General features: G+C 43.0%; 1 protein-coding gene across 1 annotated transcript in view; it reads left to right on the forward strand.

The window, feature by feature from the left end:
- The window catches only part of lama5 (laminin, alpha 5), a 274,408-nt gene that overhangs the window by 176,213 nt on the left and 82,082 nt on the right, over positions 1-16,113 (forward strand). Inside the window, exons 36-44 of the mRNA XM_034171776.1 lie at positions 3,941-4,085; positions 4,165-4,305; positions 4,500-4,661; positions 4,807-4,914; positions 5,050-5,133; positions 9,721-9,951; positions 13,647-13,760; positions 13,843-13,973; positions 14,057-14,137. Of these exons, the coding sequence (XP_034027667.1) occupies positions 3,941-4,085; positions 4,165-4,305; positions 4,500-4,661; positions 4,807-4,914; positions 5,050-5,133; positions 9,721-9,951; positions 13,647-13,760; positions 13,843-13,973; positions 14,057-14,137 (1,197 nt within the window). The remainder of the gene's footprint in view (positions 1-3,940; positions 4,086-4,164; positions 4,306-4,499; positions 4,662-4,806; positions 4,915-5,049; positions 5,134-9,720; positions 9,952-13,646; positions 13,761-13,842; positions 13,974-14,056; positions 14,138-16,113) is intronic.

The following is a 16,113-nucleotide window of genomic DNA, read 5'->3' on the forward strand; positions in this document are numbered from 1 at the left end:
AATATCAAACAGGTTTGATTTTCATTAGACCATATGATTCCCAATCGGGAGGTGGTCGTGAGATGATAAATGCAGCTCGTTACTCCATGCAGACTGCACGACGCAGGACGCACGATTAAGCTGAAACTCGGCGCAATCCAAAAAATTCTCGCACGAGTGAAAAATCGTCTGAAAAAGGGCCAAAAATCGCACAGTGTAAGCCCGCCTTAACTTTTTCTTTCTATTATAAGCCACCCAATTTTCACAGTCAGTCAGCACAAATGCTGGATTTAAATGCCACAGCAGAACTCTTATTATCCCTGTGCGCTGGCAATTTGTGAGCCGGTTGGATATGAAACTCCCAGGCTGAAAAATGTTCCCAGCACGCCCCTGGCCCCCACCCCCCGGGTCCCTGTGTCTTTTTCAAAATGTTGTAAATGAGAATGGAATGCATGCACCAATCATCTCTTTGTAATTCAGACTGCTTTTTTGTGTTCTTACTGACAGCGCTTTAATTTGAAAATCCGTCAACTTTTCAGAGAGGTGCCATGACAACACCACAGCACTTCTTGATGATTTATCAAAATTTATCACAATAGGGGGGGGGACTTATCTGTAACAGCAGAGTGGACAGATGCTTGGTTCTGGCTAAGGGTGAGTACGTTTTATCACTGTACATTATAAGATAGTTATTCACCGTTTATTGTTGTCCTAAAAACATGAGGTGCGCTATTTGCACCACTCAAAATGATGAAACTGCTGGGAAGAGAATTGTTGTTACTACTTACTCTGCACTTTTAGAATGCAGTGTGAACATGGGGCCTAAATTGGCAACACTGATTGTCAGATGCACCTTGGAGTGACTTGTATTGCGATTTGGTGGAGTGCAAATAAATTAAATTGAATTAATGAACCAATAATCTTAGAATTTGTGAGCAAATGATTTCAACGCAATGTAGCCTAATGCTAGCTAGCTAACGTAGAGAGGCACTGTAGTTACTGGGCTGTGCTAGCTAGCTAGCTAGATAATAGCTGACAAATTAGCAATTACATGAAGGTAATATGTTTGTACGTGCATGTGTTTGGCTGTAACCGTTATTAGCTCTCTTTAACATGGAGCCGGAGCAACAGAAATTGGATTTATCCGTCTGGTGAGCCGTCCAAGCCTTCACTTCATGATTACTCGAAACCAAATCGTATACCCAAGATATTTGGGATACATATTCATCTCAACCTCCTCACATGAGTTCAGAGGCTGCCAACTTTGACCTTCTTTTTCTGGATCAAACCCAGGTCAAATTGTAAAAAATAGGCCACCTGTGAGTGTTGTGTCCATGGTTGCTGCTGTGAGATTACGCAACACCAAATCCCCACAGACCCAAGACATTTAAGACATATTTTCATCTCAGTCCTTCTTAAGTTGTGTGCTCTTATCTGCAGTATTACTTTTATTAAGGTGCACCATCTCATTTGTTTGCTTACTCCTGTATTTCATTGTTTATGATTAAATTATGTGCTTGTATTATTATAAGCCGTACGTCCTCTCCCGTCCTCTGTGACGTGGCTTATATGTGACTGGCTCACTTGACATTACCTTTGTGTGTTGAGGTGGACTGACGGAAACGTTTTTATTTGCACCATTAGTTAGTGGTGCTGTGAAGAAAAAGAACAAACCCAACGGTGCGTGACATATTCTAAGCCGTCCTTCCTCAATACGGACAACAAATCTGAAAGCGCGGCACTGCTGCAAGAGCTCACAGGGTGCTGACGTTGACCTATATGTTCTGGGTCACATCTGGGTCACATCTGGGTCAACGTGTAACAATAGGCCTTCGCTGCGTGACTTTGTTTCACATGATTTCTGGGTCAAATCAGGGAGGCTTCAGTTGTCAAACACCCGTCCCTCTACAGTACTTTTTGGCATGAGCTACTAATCCTTCAGATCTTTTATGATCAAATTTTAAAACTTGGCATGGCAACTTTAGAAGGTAACTGAACATTTCTACCCACTTCCTATGAAGTCGGCAACAGGACAACTGGTGGTGCGCATCGATGTAGATTTGCCAGTCTGTGATCAGTATTGCTGAACCTGACTTAGTTTGCCCGCCTTACTCCAGCAACTATGTGGCGCCCTCTCATGGAAATTCTGGGCAAATCCATATCATGGATCAGACAACCTGGAAGTCTTTTTTTTTTTTTTTTTTCCCCCCCCCAGTATCTTCTCTCAAAAACTCTAAAAATGGCAAAATCTGGCAAATCTGTTGCTGCAACAGCACTCAATCATGATGACCTGATCTGTGTTAGGAAATTCTTTATCCTGACCAGATATTTAACAGATAAAGAAACAAATAGTTTTTTTATTCAGTTACTAAATGTATCCCATACATGATTTTGGAAGTCTGTTTTACATGGAATTAGCTAAATAACTGAAACAAGCAATTTTCTTTTTGTTTCATTATTTAATGTTTTCACTCTTTTAATCCCTTTAATGGTCAAGTCAGCTGTTTGGTAGAGCATTACTGATATCTACTACATTCTATTTAAAAATGTGAGGATTTCAAAGGGTTATCATCCTTTGAAAAAAATGTCTTTAAAGTCCGGGTTTCAAGCTGAAACTGGTCCCCACAAAGATAGAAATACACAAAGACACATAGAGGAATTTTCCACTTCTGTCCGGACAAGATAAAGATGTAAAGCTGGAAATATTTCTCTGCCTAAAGGCGCTCATTGTTTAAGATTCCAACTCTCGTCAAGCTGACAACAGACCTTTCATTTGTTTTAAAGGTAGTTTCTCTGTTATGTAAGAATAACAATATGGTGTTAGAAAATATAACATAGTTATGACATTTTTAAAGTGTTAAATGAAGGGAGGAGGCAGCAATTTTCTGATTTGCCCACAAAAAAAGGAAGAAGTTCGATGCCTCGCTGTCATGCATATTAGCGTTATGTGCTAATTGTTGTACGAGCTTCAATCAAAGCAAGAACGTTGATGTCTTTGGCTAGTGTGCGTCTCACGCGTGTTATAAGCACTCCACTACCTACATAATGTTTAGTGTAACGCAGCGTTAAACTCTTTTTAGAGGCTGAACCAGTTTAAGTCACTTGACATCCAGAGGTCTTATGAACTAGAGTTAGCCGATAATAACGGCCAATAGGAGCCTTTCACAAAAAAAAAAAATGTAGAAAAGCATGTTGGCTGTTGGAAATTGTCATCATGTAGTTTGTCCAGCAGAGGGCGGACAGATAGCACTGTTTACAATACTATCAAACATGGCTGGGACCCCCATCACTCTTTGGTCACCTTAGCTACAAGAGACAGAGGCAAAGCAACCAGCTGCTGTTCATTGGCAGTCAGAGTGGGTGTTTTACAGCAACAAGCGGCAAGTCGTTGAAGTGCCACCAGATAGCTGGGGTCAAAATAGACGAGACACATATTTCATGCAAATGCTGAGTGATGTACCACGCCAACTGTCAATCCAAGTGAAGGCAGTATGACATACATGTGTTGGATGGTTGTTGGTTATAGTTATGAGTAATAAAGTTCCCATGTTTAAACTGTAAAACATTGAACCTCGGTTACATTTCTTTGTCATACGTTTTTGATCACGAAATGATAAAAATAACTGCCATTTTTTAATGCATACATTGGCAGACGTAGCCTATCATTTTTATATCGGTATTGGTGTCAATTTCCCCAGTCACGCCCCTGGCTGGTGTGGTGGCCTAGCGGTGAGTGCGCCTGTGTTCAGTGCGGGAGGTTCCCAGTTCAAACCCCACCCCTACTCCTTTCTCCATGTAATGTGGAGTTGGGTCAAGAAGGCATCCGGCAGAAAAGCTGTACCAAACCAACACGCAGATAAACCAGGCAGCAGCCGAAGGAACAACCCCCAAAAACATATTGACCGGGCTCCACTGAGAATGACATTTGTATCAAGTGGTTTTTGTTTTTTTTCTTCTCCAGATGTAAGAACAACATCGTCGGTCGTCAGTGTGATCGTTGTGCCCCCGGTTTCTACGGTTACCCGGACTGTAAACCATGTGACTGCAATGAAGCAGGAACTGAGGAGAGTGTGTGCGATTCGTTTAGTGGGCAGTGTCTCTGCAAGGTGGGGTCGCACACCATCACTCACACCTCCGCCATAACCTGTAGTGTGTTCTGATCTCTTGTACGTTTTTCGCCTGCAGGAGAACGTCCAGGGTTCCCGCTGCGATCAGTGCAGAGTGGGTACATTCCATCTGGACCCAACAAACCCCAAAGGGTGCACCAGCTGTTTTTGCTTTGGTGCCACAGACCGCTGTCGCAGTTCTGACAAACGGCGCACTGAGGTATGGCCAAATTTGTGTCTGGTCCACTGACAGGTGCCATTAAAACAAACAACTTTGTGTGAAATCATCTGCCAAAGGATGATGCTGACCTCTACATTTAGCATGTCCTAAACACTTCATTCCAGGTCCTACTGGGTGCCGTTGACGGGTCAGTCGTGTTCTCTTCCTCTGTTGTCTTTTGTCATCTCCTGCAGATCATGGACATGGAGGACTGGGTTCTTCTAGGAGCAGACAAACAGGAAGTACCAGTGACCGTGTATCCTGACCAGGATCTGGTAGAGGCAGACCTTAGTGATGTCCCTGATGTCTATCAGGACCTCCACTGGCATGCGCCAAAGACGTACCTGGGAGACAAAGTAAAAGAGCACAACCTTTAGAGGTGGTGGGGAAACAAACTCTTAGAGGTGGTGGGGAAACAAGTGGACCTTCAGAATTAGCAGGAATTTTATTTGAAATTTATTTGAAATTTATCTTCTTACCTCAGTTTTTGTTTTGTTTTAGGTGTCATCGTATGGAGGTTATTTGAGGTATCGTCTCCACACTCAGACCATGAGAGGAGACGCTTTGTCTCTTCCTGCAGAAGCCTCCAGGCCTGATATCATTCTCAAGGTATAAATTACATCTCTGTGGGCTAATTTAATGTTGGCGATGAGAAGACGTGCTGGCACAAGGAAATAAGGGGGAAAAGCTCAACTAATGAAACTGAGCACACCCTGCCTGTACTTCCTGTGTTTTCTCCTACAGGGTAACAAGATGACCCTGGTCTTCATGGAGCGAGAGTATTCCTCTCCTGAAGAACCTCACCTGGGAATAGTCCACATCATTGAGGTAAAGCTGAACTTTTACACACTGTCCTATGCTGGTGCAACCTGGGGGTTTTAGTCTTCATCAGATTATGGGTTATGTTCTCTCCTGCATTTCTTTAGGATTATTTAACAAAAGGGCACATCACCGGGCCCAACCTCGAATGTCTACAAGGTCTCAACAAACTGTAACCTACGTAGTGGAGAAACAATGGGAAAACTTCAAATTATGATAGAAGCATGAAACCATGGACTTCCTGTTCAGGGTCGAGATGGGATGCCGGCTTAGGGAAGAGGCTCCCGACGAGTAGAAATAAAACTGCCCCAAAATAGAAAATTAAAAGGCGAAGTGAGTGGCAAAGTGTAGTTAAGGGGCTAAGATGTCGTCTATCAAAAAGAAGGAAAAGCAGAAAGTCTGGCTGTGTGTAAATGATGCAGACGAACTGCAGCTAATGCAAGTGGCTAACGTTAACTCCCCTTTGTGCGACACAGCTAGATCTCCCTCCCCTAGCCATGACAACGGCGTCACAGAGTTGGAAGTGGAGCCAGCGGACCTCACTCTCATTCTGAAGGAGTTAAGAGGTGTCAGTAACGACTTACAGGACTTCAGAAAGGACAATAATCAACAATTGACTGACCTAAAAGGTGAATTGACCAAAACGAATGCAAAAATTGAGGAAGTGGAACACAGTTGTAGCTGAACACGAAGGTAAACTTCAAGAATTGGTGGAAGTAATGGCTGAGATGCTCGCGATGCAGGAAAAGCTCCAATCTAGATTGACTTCTCTGGATGCTTACTCGAGGAAGGAGATGCTGAGGATTTACGGGGATCCCTGAGGGAACAGAAGCAGGATCTCAGTCCATGAGTCACTTTGTGGAAAAGTTAATCAGAGAAAACACTGATGAGCTGCTGGCCTGTAATATTGTCTTCTCTTGGGGTGAAGGGACATTCTCAAAGAGAACTGGACTCACCTGGAGGGATACTGAGCACACTCCTGTCTTTTCTTTAAAAAAAAAAAGATAGTGAATGCATCCATGTATATATGCTTTTTACTTCTATATCTGCCCTTTCTTAATAAAAATAGAATATAAAAAAGAAGCATGAAACCTGGTTTAAACATTCACATCGAGGTACTTTTCAAATTTTTTTGTTGAGTCAAATGAAAATCCATAATGGCCACCAAACGTCTAGATAAAATTCTACTGTTTCCATCTCTGTAGATTCTTGATGGATTTGAGTGAATGTTGGGTTTTATTCATTTTTTTAATCCTAAACATGATTTTGCCTTTAATTGTCCATGAAGACCTTTTTGTGTTTCTAAAATGAATAAAATGTGTAAATATTCATATGACATAGCCAGTGGTGGGCACAGATAACCAAAAAATTAACTTCGATAACAGATAATCAGATAACTGAAAAGTTATCTTCGATAAAGATAAAACAATAAACCACCCAAAAATGTATTGGAAGTTACAGATAACCGATAACAGATAAATTGCAATATTATCTCTGGCACATTTACAACTACTAGTAAAACAAATTTGATAGCTTCTAGTAATATTAAAAGTAACAACAGACCCAAACAATGAGACCACACTTTTTTCTTTCAACATTCTGCCCCTGCTGGAAGCTCTTGTTTACTACAGTGTTCCCAACACAGCGGCACCCCGAGAACAGCCATAAGGCCAGCTCTCTATCAATTACAATGCTCCGGTCAGGCGGAGGTCTTGAAAATTCAAGTCATGCTGAGTTATGGTTTTGATTTGTAAATAACATTAACATCATTTGTACAAAGTTAAAATATAACATATATCTTTTAATGTTGAATAATGCACTAATTGAGGTTTTATAACAAACAGACAGATCGCAAAGGATTCTGGGTAAAAGTGCCTCTGCTAAACACTGATTGGTTCAGTCATTCATTATGTAAACCAACACATTAATGTGACGTCTGTCGTGTGTTGGTGTTTAAAGATAAATGTGCTGTTGTAAAATATTCCATTTTTTTATTTGTAAAAACAGGCATTTTTATGGAGCCCTGCAAGTGTCATCACAAAATGTTTTGCATGTGGAGAGAATGTGTGCACGTTTTATGATGTTGTAAAACGTGCTTTACACTGTGCGAGATGATTTTTCATGCAGGAATTTTTTGGACCGAGTTTCAGGTTAATCGTGCGTCCTGTATCGTGTAGTGTACATGGAGTATCAAGCTGCGGTCAACATCTGACGACCACATCCTGATCGCCGATCGTATGGTCGAATGAGAATCAAACCTGTTTGATATATTATTGTGGTCGGCCGTCGTGAGGGTTTCCTCCTGCTGAAAAGCTACAACAAGCATCCAACCGCTTGCACTGTGCCTGTGCAAACACTGCAGAGCTGTCTTGTAATGTTGTTGTTGTTATTATTATTATTATTATTATTATTATTTTGCTGTTGTTTTGTTTTTAAACTTCATTTGTAAAAAAAAAAAAAAAAAAGCCATTTGCAAAGCCAAAAAGTTGATTTGACAATCATCTGATATAACCGGGGTCAAAATAAATAGAACACTGCCATCTACTGGTTCCCAGACACTTAGTACTTAGGGCAAATACTGCCATGAACACTACTGGCCAGTAGATGGCAGTTAGAGGCCTTGAAAACAAAATTCCAGATAATCCCTGTCTGCTACATTTAAAATGCGTGGAATTTAACAAACGCAAATACAAAACCAACGTCTATAAACGCAGAGAATATATTCAAGACAGTTTAGGCACTAGAGTTTAATGCTGTTGTCCGTGGAGCCTGAACAGAGTGTCTGAAATGCATTTGTCCTGTCGTGATGTACTGAGATTACATCATCTTACCCATAATGCACTGCGGGGCTCTGCATGTGCTCACAAAACCTTAAAAATTAGCACATTACTTTAAAACTAAAACATATATTTGATATTTTCACTTTATAAAACTTCAGACATGACAGTAATTTTAAATAACTTGTCCAAAATTAGTTTGGTTAAAATTTGAACCATAAGTTAAAAATGTATGCCTCTGGATGACTTAGGTGATATTGCCAGCATATTGGTATGGTGTTAAAGGAAATGTTTTTTGTTTTTTTTTGGTTGTTTCTCCTTTGTCTGCAGAGGATTGAGATGCTTTTCATACAAGCAGTTCTCTTCTGTTTGCAGAGGTTATAACTGTGCGTCTGTTACAAAACCTTTAACAAGTGGGTGCTGAACTGATTTTAAATTTTAAAAATGCTTGTCGCTGTTCAACTTTGTTTATCGGTTTAAAAGTTATTGGACAAAAATGAATCGGAAGATAATTGGTCCGATAATGTTTTTTAAAGTTATCTAAAAAGATAATCCGATGATGAAAACATTATCTTCGATAATTATCTGTTATCGGATTATCGGAAGTGTGCCCACCACTGGACATAGCACTTTGTTAGCAAAAACCTCCATTTAATGTTGTCTAGCAGGACAAGTGCAAAAACATTTTATGTGCAGTGATAAACTATGTCAATATATTTATACTGCCATTAAAACTCAACTGAAATACAAAGGATCCATTTTCATTTTGACATGAGGTTTATTCTTCATTCATTGTTAGAATATCAAATAGAAATAAATATAGTGGGGGAACCTTTCGGCTTCATGCTGTTAGGACAGTTTGACCCTTCAGTCACTGACTAGTTACACACCAAAGGTTTTAATGGGTAACATCTGTTTCAGTATACTAACAAACATATAAAGAAATTGTAATAAATCAAATATGTCGTTTCATTCATGTGATGTGTCAAATTTTCATTTTTGCCATTGCTATAGGCAGCCATCTTTGGATCTGGCAGCCATTTTGGATTTTTGCTTGGCTCGTCAGCTAATTTTGAAGCATTCCCTAATACAAATGTTCTTGACATGTTTCATGCTTGTATCATTTGAATGATTAGCTGCTCAGCTAACAGTAGCAAGTTTGATCGCGGCCTATAATGTCCTGGTGGCATTGTCGTGTAGACTAGGTTTTGGAGACTCAGCCCCTGGTGGCCACAACTGGAATTGAAACATACCCATCATTGAAGTTTTCTGAGGTCTTAGTGTTTCCTTCTCTTTTTGCTCTGTATGCACCACTCTGCATTTAATCACTGGTGATTGATCTCTGCTCCCCTCCACAGCATATCTTTTTCCTGGTTCTCTCCTTCAGCCCCAGCCAGTCCCAGCAGAAGACTGCCCCTCCCTGAGCCTGGTTCTGCTGGATGTTTCTTCCTGTTAAAAGGGAGTTTTTCCTTCCCACTGTCGCCAAGTGCTTGCTCACAGGGGGTCGTTTTGACCGTTGGGGTTTTGCCTTACAATATAAAGCGCCTTGGGGCAACTGTTTGTTGTGATTTGGCGCTATATAAATAAAATTGATTGATTAGTGAGGTAACTTTGTGTACTAAGGTGTTTGTCAAGATACCTTGTACACATCGACCATACGGACACAGTACGAACCAACCAACTTGGATTAGAACTGAATTTTAGGACAGATCTACAAAAAGGAAAAAAAATGGTGCAGACCCACAAGTCTGGTTCTGGGCAGCTCCAGTCCCGTGTCTGGATCTAGTACATGGTCCTAACAGCAGTCTTCTCTTCACAGGGAAGCTTCCGTCATTCTAAGACTGGGAACTCTGTGTCACGAGAGGAACTCATGATGGTTCTGGTCGCACTGGAGTCTCTGCAGATCCGGGCTCTTCACTCCCAGTCGGCGCACTCTGTGTCGCTCCGCGGCGCTGTGCTGGAAGGAACGGAGAACCTTCCTGCTGGTCGCCATGCCAACAATGTGGAGATCTGCATGTGTCCCGCCAACTACCTGGGGGCCTCGTGTCAGGTGACAGAATGGAGCGGTTTGGTGGTTGATGTGTTTCCTGCACAGGCGCTGAGATTTTACTCTGTGATTTAGAGGTTTATCTCAAAAACACTGGATTCCAAATACATTTTATAAAACAGGAGGCCACCACCCATGTGGGTTTGGTGTGCAGCCCAATCCTGGTATAGAACATTCTTGATTTTTAAATAAATAATAGTAATAATAATAATAATAATATACCTTTTGTCATTGTACACATACATACATACATACATACAAACAACAAAATTTGTCCTCTGTATTTAACCATTCTAATTACAGGTAGACACAATCCAACCACTAGGAGGAGTGGGCAGCCACAGTCCGGCGGCCAGATAAATGGCCTTATCATATGATACGCCAATATGATTGGATAAAACACTAAAGAATAAATAGCAATACACCCTTTTTGCGGACGGGTAATATTTTTCATACCACCCGAGTAATCAGCCAATCAGGTGTCACGTACAATTCTTTCTGCCTCGCTCAGAAAACAGCGCTTGGAACTTGAGGTGGATGGATGATGAAAGAAGCAAAACACCTTCGTAATTTATGTCGATATTTTGATGAATTTCTTCATTTACAGCAGCTTCATTAAACAAATGTACTCAAATGATTATCAGCACGACGGCGAGCTTACAGGCTAACCTCCGCTAACACTAGAAGACAGTTGCCAGTTATGGCTTCTGAAACAAGGGAGGATAAAAGAAACAGCACAGTTCACCTGAAGCATTAGTGGATGTAAAATGTCTGTTAAGAGCTTCACCTCTTGTTCCACATGTGTATTTCCCACCGGTGTCACGTATACTCAGTCCAGATAAGCATAACATGGCAGTACTTACTGAAAACAATAGGTGGCAGTACGGGGCTCCAGTGGGGAATCTAGAAGGGGTGTTGAGGGGGATGCACCTCCCAACCCGAGCCGCTGATCAAAGGTGGAATAAAATACGGTAATGGTCTTGCATAAATAGAGACTGTTTGGTGAGTGCTGCTGTAATTAGAAGATTTCCTGTGTTTAGAATAAAAAAACTTTGTATTAAAAATGATGACTCGACAGTTAGCATTTAGCTTCCTACACTACCTGAGAATGCAGGAAGGAGTCGATTTTTTTTTTTTTTTTTTTTTTCCCAGGGAGGCATGTGCAACCAAGTCCACCCCGGTTCACTTGAAGCTTGAACCGCCCCTGGGCTGGATATCATTATATATTCTCAGGTTTCCATTCAGATGTTCTTACGTTTTAGTCAAGATTTCTGAATTTCTTTGCATATTTTCATATTTCATTTGTCGCGCTCATAACCTGTTTGGCATCCCATTGTATCTGTGAATATTTTTATACATATTGAATTCTCTGGTTCCACCCCTATATGAATATTTGTTGGTCTGTGTTTTCGCCCAGTCTTTTCACTATAGTTCATGTGAAAATCATTTCTAATAACATGCTTTTATTGTTTTAATGTTTTTATAAGAACTTTGTTTGCTGGCCCCGCCCCTTTTTTCTGGCTCAATCTCCAAATTTAACGAGAGTTACGAATGTAACTACGGTTCTATGAATTCCGGATGACCGCCAGAGGGTGGTGCTTTAGCACCTGGATAACTACATGTGCGCAGCACAGAGGTCGAGAATATATACCAACAAAGTCACGCCATTGAATGTGACCTGGGTGACGTCACTGGTTGTCTTTATATACCAGACGCACCCAGCGCTCGCTTCTTATCGGAATGAACTCGCAACACTGAGTGAGCAACTCTGGCGGTCATCCGGAATTCATAGAACGGTAGTTACATTCATAACTCTCGTTCTATTTCATTCCTCCTGACTGCCAGAGGGCGGTGCTTTAGCACCTGGATGACTTAATACCAACAAGGTCACGAAGAGTCACACTCACCTCGCATCAGCAGTGGGGAGTGGAGGCAGACAACACCGCCGAAGTCACCGCAGGAGGAGCAGCCACATTCAGTCTGTAATAGCGGGTGAAGGTACAGGACGAAGCCCATGTAGCAACAGCGCAAATATCACTCAAATATCCTCCCCTGTAGCCGTGACAACAAATCCTTCCTCTCCGGGAGAGCCCAAGGTTCCCCCTCGAGGAGTTTGTAAATCATGGAAAACCAAATCCTCCCAGGCCAGAATGGAGCAACCAGCAGCACCCTGTCACTGCTCTGATCTATCCTGTGCAGTGTCAACATCAGCAGCGGGAGAGGAGGGAAGGCATAAAGGAGGCAATCCGGCCACGGGTGAGCCAATGCATCCTGCCCCAGCGGGCTGTCTGGTTCCAAGAGGGAGTACCATCGTGGGCAATGTGTCGAGGTGCTTGAAGCGAAAAGGTCCACTTCCGCTGCACCATATTTCTGCCAGATCATTTGGACCACAATCGGGTTTAGTCTCCACTCTCCCGGTGGTGGTTTCTGTCTGGAGAGTAAATCTGCTGCGCTGTTCTGTACACCGGGCAGATGAACTGCTCTGACACTTTGAAGGTGAGGCAACGCCCATAAGAGAAGCTTCCGAGTTTCTGCCAATGAGTGATTAGACCTGGTGCCCCCCTGATGGTTTATGTGATAGACTGTTGACGTGTTGTCCGACCGGACAAGAACATGTCTTCCTCTCAGGGCCGGGAGGAAATGCTTGAGAGCCAGTCGCACAGCGCACACGGCGTTTAGGAAGGTGTACTCATGACAGGCGTCAAAGAATCCAAAAAACAGTGAAGCCGTGTCTCGCAGCCTCTGGAGGACGTGTGCAGTGCACGTAGCTCCAACCGAAGGTGGGTTGCGAGGCTACACGCGAGAGCGGCAATCGCAGCTAAATGCGTTCTCAACCTCTAAGAATGCGAGAATGTAGAAAAGAAGTGAGTCCTGGGTGCTTCTGGTATATAAAGACAACCAGTGACGTCACCCAGGTCACATTCAATGGCGTGACTTTGTTGGTATATATTCTCGACCTCTGTGCTGCGCACATGTAGTTATCCAGGCCCTAAAGCACCGCCCTCTGGCGGTCAGGAGGAATGAAATAGAACTGTTTTTTACTCGCTGTCAGAGGGATTAGTTTAGTTTTTCAGTAATCCTGTTTAAAACCTTCAAACACACCAACAAAGTGCAATTTCTGTTTTTGTCCAATGTGTAATTTTAGATATTATGTGGTGATATCTAGGTCACCCTGTGATTATTTTATCCATTTTAACTTTTTTTAGTTATTTATTTTACTTAATGCTGCAGTTTCATGTGTACAACAAATCCTGTAAAAAAAAAAAAAAAAAAAAAATCAGGTTCAGGTGGGAAACATGAAAACCTGAGGAACGTTTTCTGCTGCAGACACTTTAGATTTATTAATTCACATATTTATTAAAACTAGAAATGTGTTTTTTTTTAGGTTGAAGCTTCCATTATTATTGTTTTTCTTTTGTACATTTCCTATAAAATTTTCTTTGCACCTTTCGCCCCACTTTATCTGCCACTAAATGAACATTTTGAGGAAGCGTTCCTGAGAACTGACTGTAATTCTTAAATAATTCTGCAAACACAATTGTCGCTTTTCTTCTCTCACTCCTCTCTCCTGTATTCTTATTTCTCCTGCATCTCTCCTCTTTCTTTTCTCTTCCTTTGTCCTCTCTCCTGTTTGACCTCTTTACTCTCCCTCCCCTCCTGTCATCTGTGCTCCTCCTCCTGCTCCTCCTCCTCTACAGAAATGTGCTCCTGGTTTCTACAGAGACACTAAGGGTCTATTTTTGGGGAAGTGTGTTCCCTGTAACTGTCACGGTCACTCTGATCAGTGTCTGGACGGCTCAGGAGTCTGTGTGGTGAGGCGCTTTCATTCAGACCCTTTCAAAATAAAAGCATGGTTTCGGCTTTTGTCTCATGCAGCCCATCTGTCTCTCTCAGAACTGTCAGCATCACACTGCTGGTAACCACTGTGAGAAATGCCAGGGAGGTTTCCTTGGTAACAACACTATTGACGGACAGGCGGTGTCGTGCTCCAGTTGTCCGTGTCCCCTGAAGGTCCCGTCCAACAAGTCAGTCCTCTTTCCTCTCCGTTGTGTTCTCTGTGTCCTCGTTCATGCACACTGGAGCTCCTTGACTCCTTGTTTCTGTGCAGTTTTGCGGTGGGCTGCGTGCAGAGGAGCGACAGGATGCAGTGTCTCTGCATGCCCGGTTACGCTGGACCAAACTGCGAAAGGTAAAGAACCTCATCAGGTTAGAGAGAGTTAGATCTGAGCAACGAATAAAGCAGTTAGAGGAAACACGAAGATGTCTGCTCTGATCACTTCTGGTCCAAACGCACTTCACCCTGACCTTAGTGACGACACACCTCCGATATCCTGCATGTTAACACACAGGTCATATGTAACATAATGTTCTAAATCACATATCATCTTCGACCGCTTATCGGGGATCAGGTCGTGGGGGCAACAGCTTTGTTTTGGGCTTTGGTTGGGGTCCAGCAGGGGACCCCAACAAACATCCCTTTCCTGGGCCACATTGACCACCTCTGACTGGGGGATCCTGAGGTGTTCACAGCCCAGTGTGGAGATATAATCTCTCCACCTAGTCCTGGGTCTTCCCCGGGGTCTTCCCCGGGGTCTCCTCCCAGCTGGATGGGCCTGGAACACCTCCCTAGGGAGGCACCCAGGAGGCATCCTTACCAGATGCCCGAACCACCTCAGCTGGCTCCTTTCAACATGAAGGAGCAGCGGCTCTACTCCGAGCTCCCCACGGATGACCAAGCTTATTACGCTGTCTCAACCATCCTCCTGAGGAAGCACATTTCATCCGATTGTAACCGCGATCTATCTAGTTCTTTCGGTCATGACCCAACCCTCATGACCATAGGTGAGAGTAGGAATGAAGATTGACCAGTAGATCGAGAGCTTCACCTTTTGGCTCAGCTCCTTTTTCGTCACTACAGTTCGGAAGAGCGAATGCAACACCCTGCTGCACCGATTCTCCGGTCAATCTCACACTCCATTGTCCCCTCATTCGACAAATTTTACATCGTAAATCCGTTTGGAATATTCTGGATATCAGTGGTCTTTCATGGTATCAGATGATGAATTCTCGCTCACTTTGTCCCAATCTGACCTTCAACCATATGACATAGTTTGAACCACATCACATCAGTACTTTGGGTCATTACAAGAGTCACTAACCCTGCTCCTGCAGATCACCTACACTGCATTTTGTTTCAACTGCCGCTGCTATACTCAACAAAAATATAAATGCAGCACTTTTGGTTTTGCTCCCATTTTGTATGAGATGAACTCAAAGATCTAAAACTTTTTCCACATACACAATATCACCATTTCCCTCAAATATTGTTCACAAACCAGTCTAAATCTGTGATAGTGAGCACTTCTCTCCTTTGCTGAGATAATCCATCCCACCTCACAGGTGTCCATATCAAGATGCTGATTAGACACCATGATTAGTGCACAGGTGTGCCTTAGACTGTCCACAATAAAAGGCCACTCTGAAAGGTGCAGTTTTTTTTATTGGGGGGATACCAGTCAGTATCTGGTGTGACCACCATTTGCCTCATGCAGTGCAACACATCTCCTTCGCATAGAGTTGATCAGGTTGTCAATTGTGGCCTGTGGAATGTTGGTCCACTCCTCTTCAATGGCTGGTGCGAAGTTGCTGGATACTGGCAGGAACTGGTACACCTGTCCGATTAACGCCGTTCCAGAGCATCCCAAACATGCTCAATGGGTGACATGTCCGGTGAGTATGCCGGCCATGCAAAGAACTGGGACATTTTCAGCTTCCAGAATTGTGTACAGATCCTTGCAACATGGGGCCGTGCATTATCCTGCTGCAACATGATGTGATGTTCTTGGATGTATGGCACAACAATGGGCCTCAGGATCTCGTCACGGTATCTCTGTGCATTCAAAATGCCATCAATAAAATGCACCTGTGTTCTTCGTCCATAACAGACACCTGCCCATACCATAACCCACCGCCACCATGGGCCACTCGATCCACAACATTGACATCAGAAAAACCGCCCACCCACACAACGCCACACCGCTGTCTGCCATCTGCCCTGGACAGTGTGAACCGGGATTCATCCCTGAAGAGAACACCTCTCCAACATGCCAAACGCCAGGGAATGTGAGCATTTGCCGACTCAAGTCGGTTACAACGATGAACTGG

The sequence above is a fragment of the Thalassophryne amazonica genome, chromosome 6 (assembly GCF_902500255.1).
Source record: "Thalassophryne amazonica chromosome 6, fThaAma1.1, whole genome shotgun sequence".
Classification (NCBI taxonomy): domain Eukaryota; kingdom Metazoa; phylum Chordata; class Actinopteri; order Batrachoidiformes; family Batrachoididae; genus Thalassophryne; species Thalassophryne amazonica.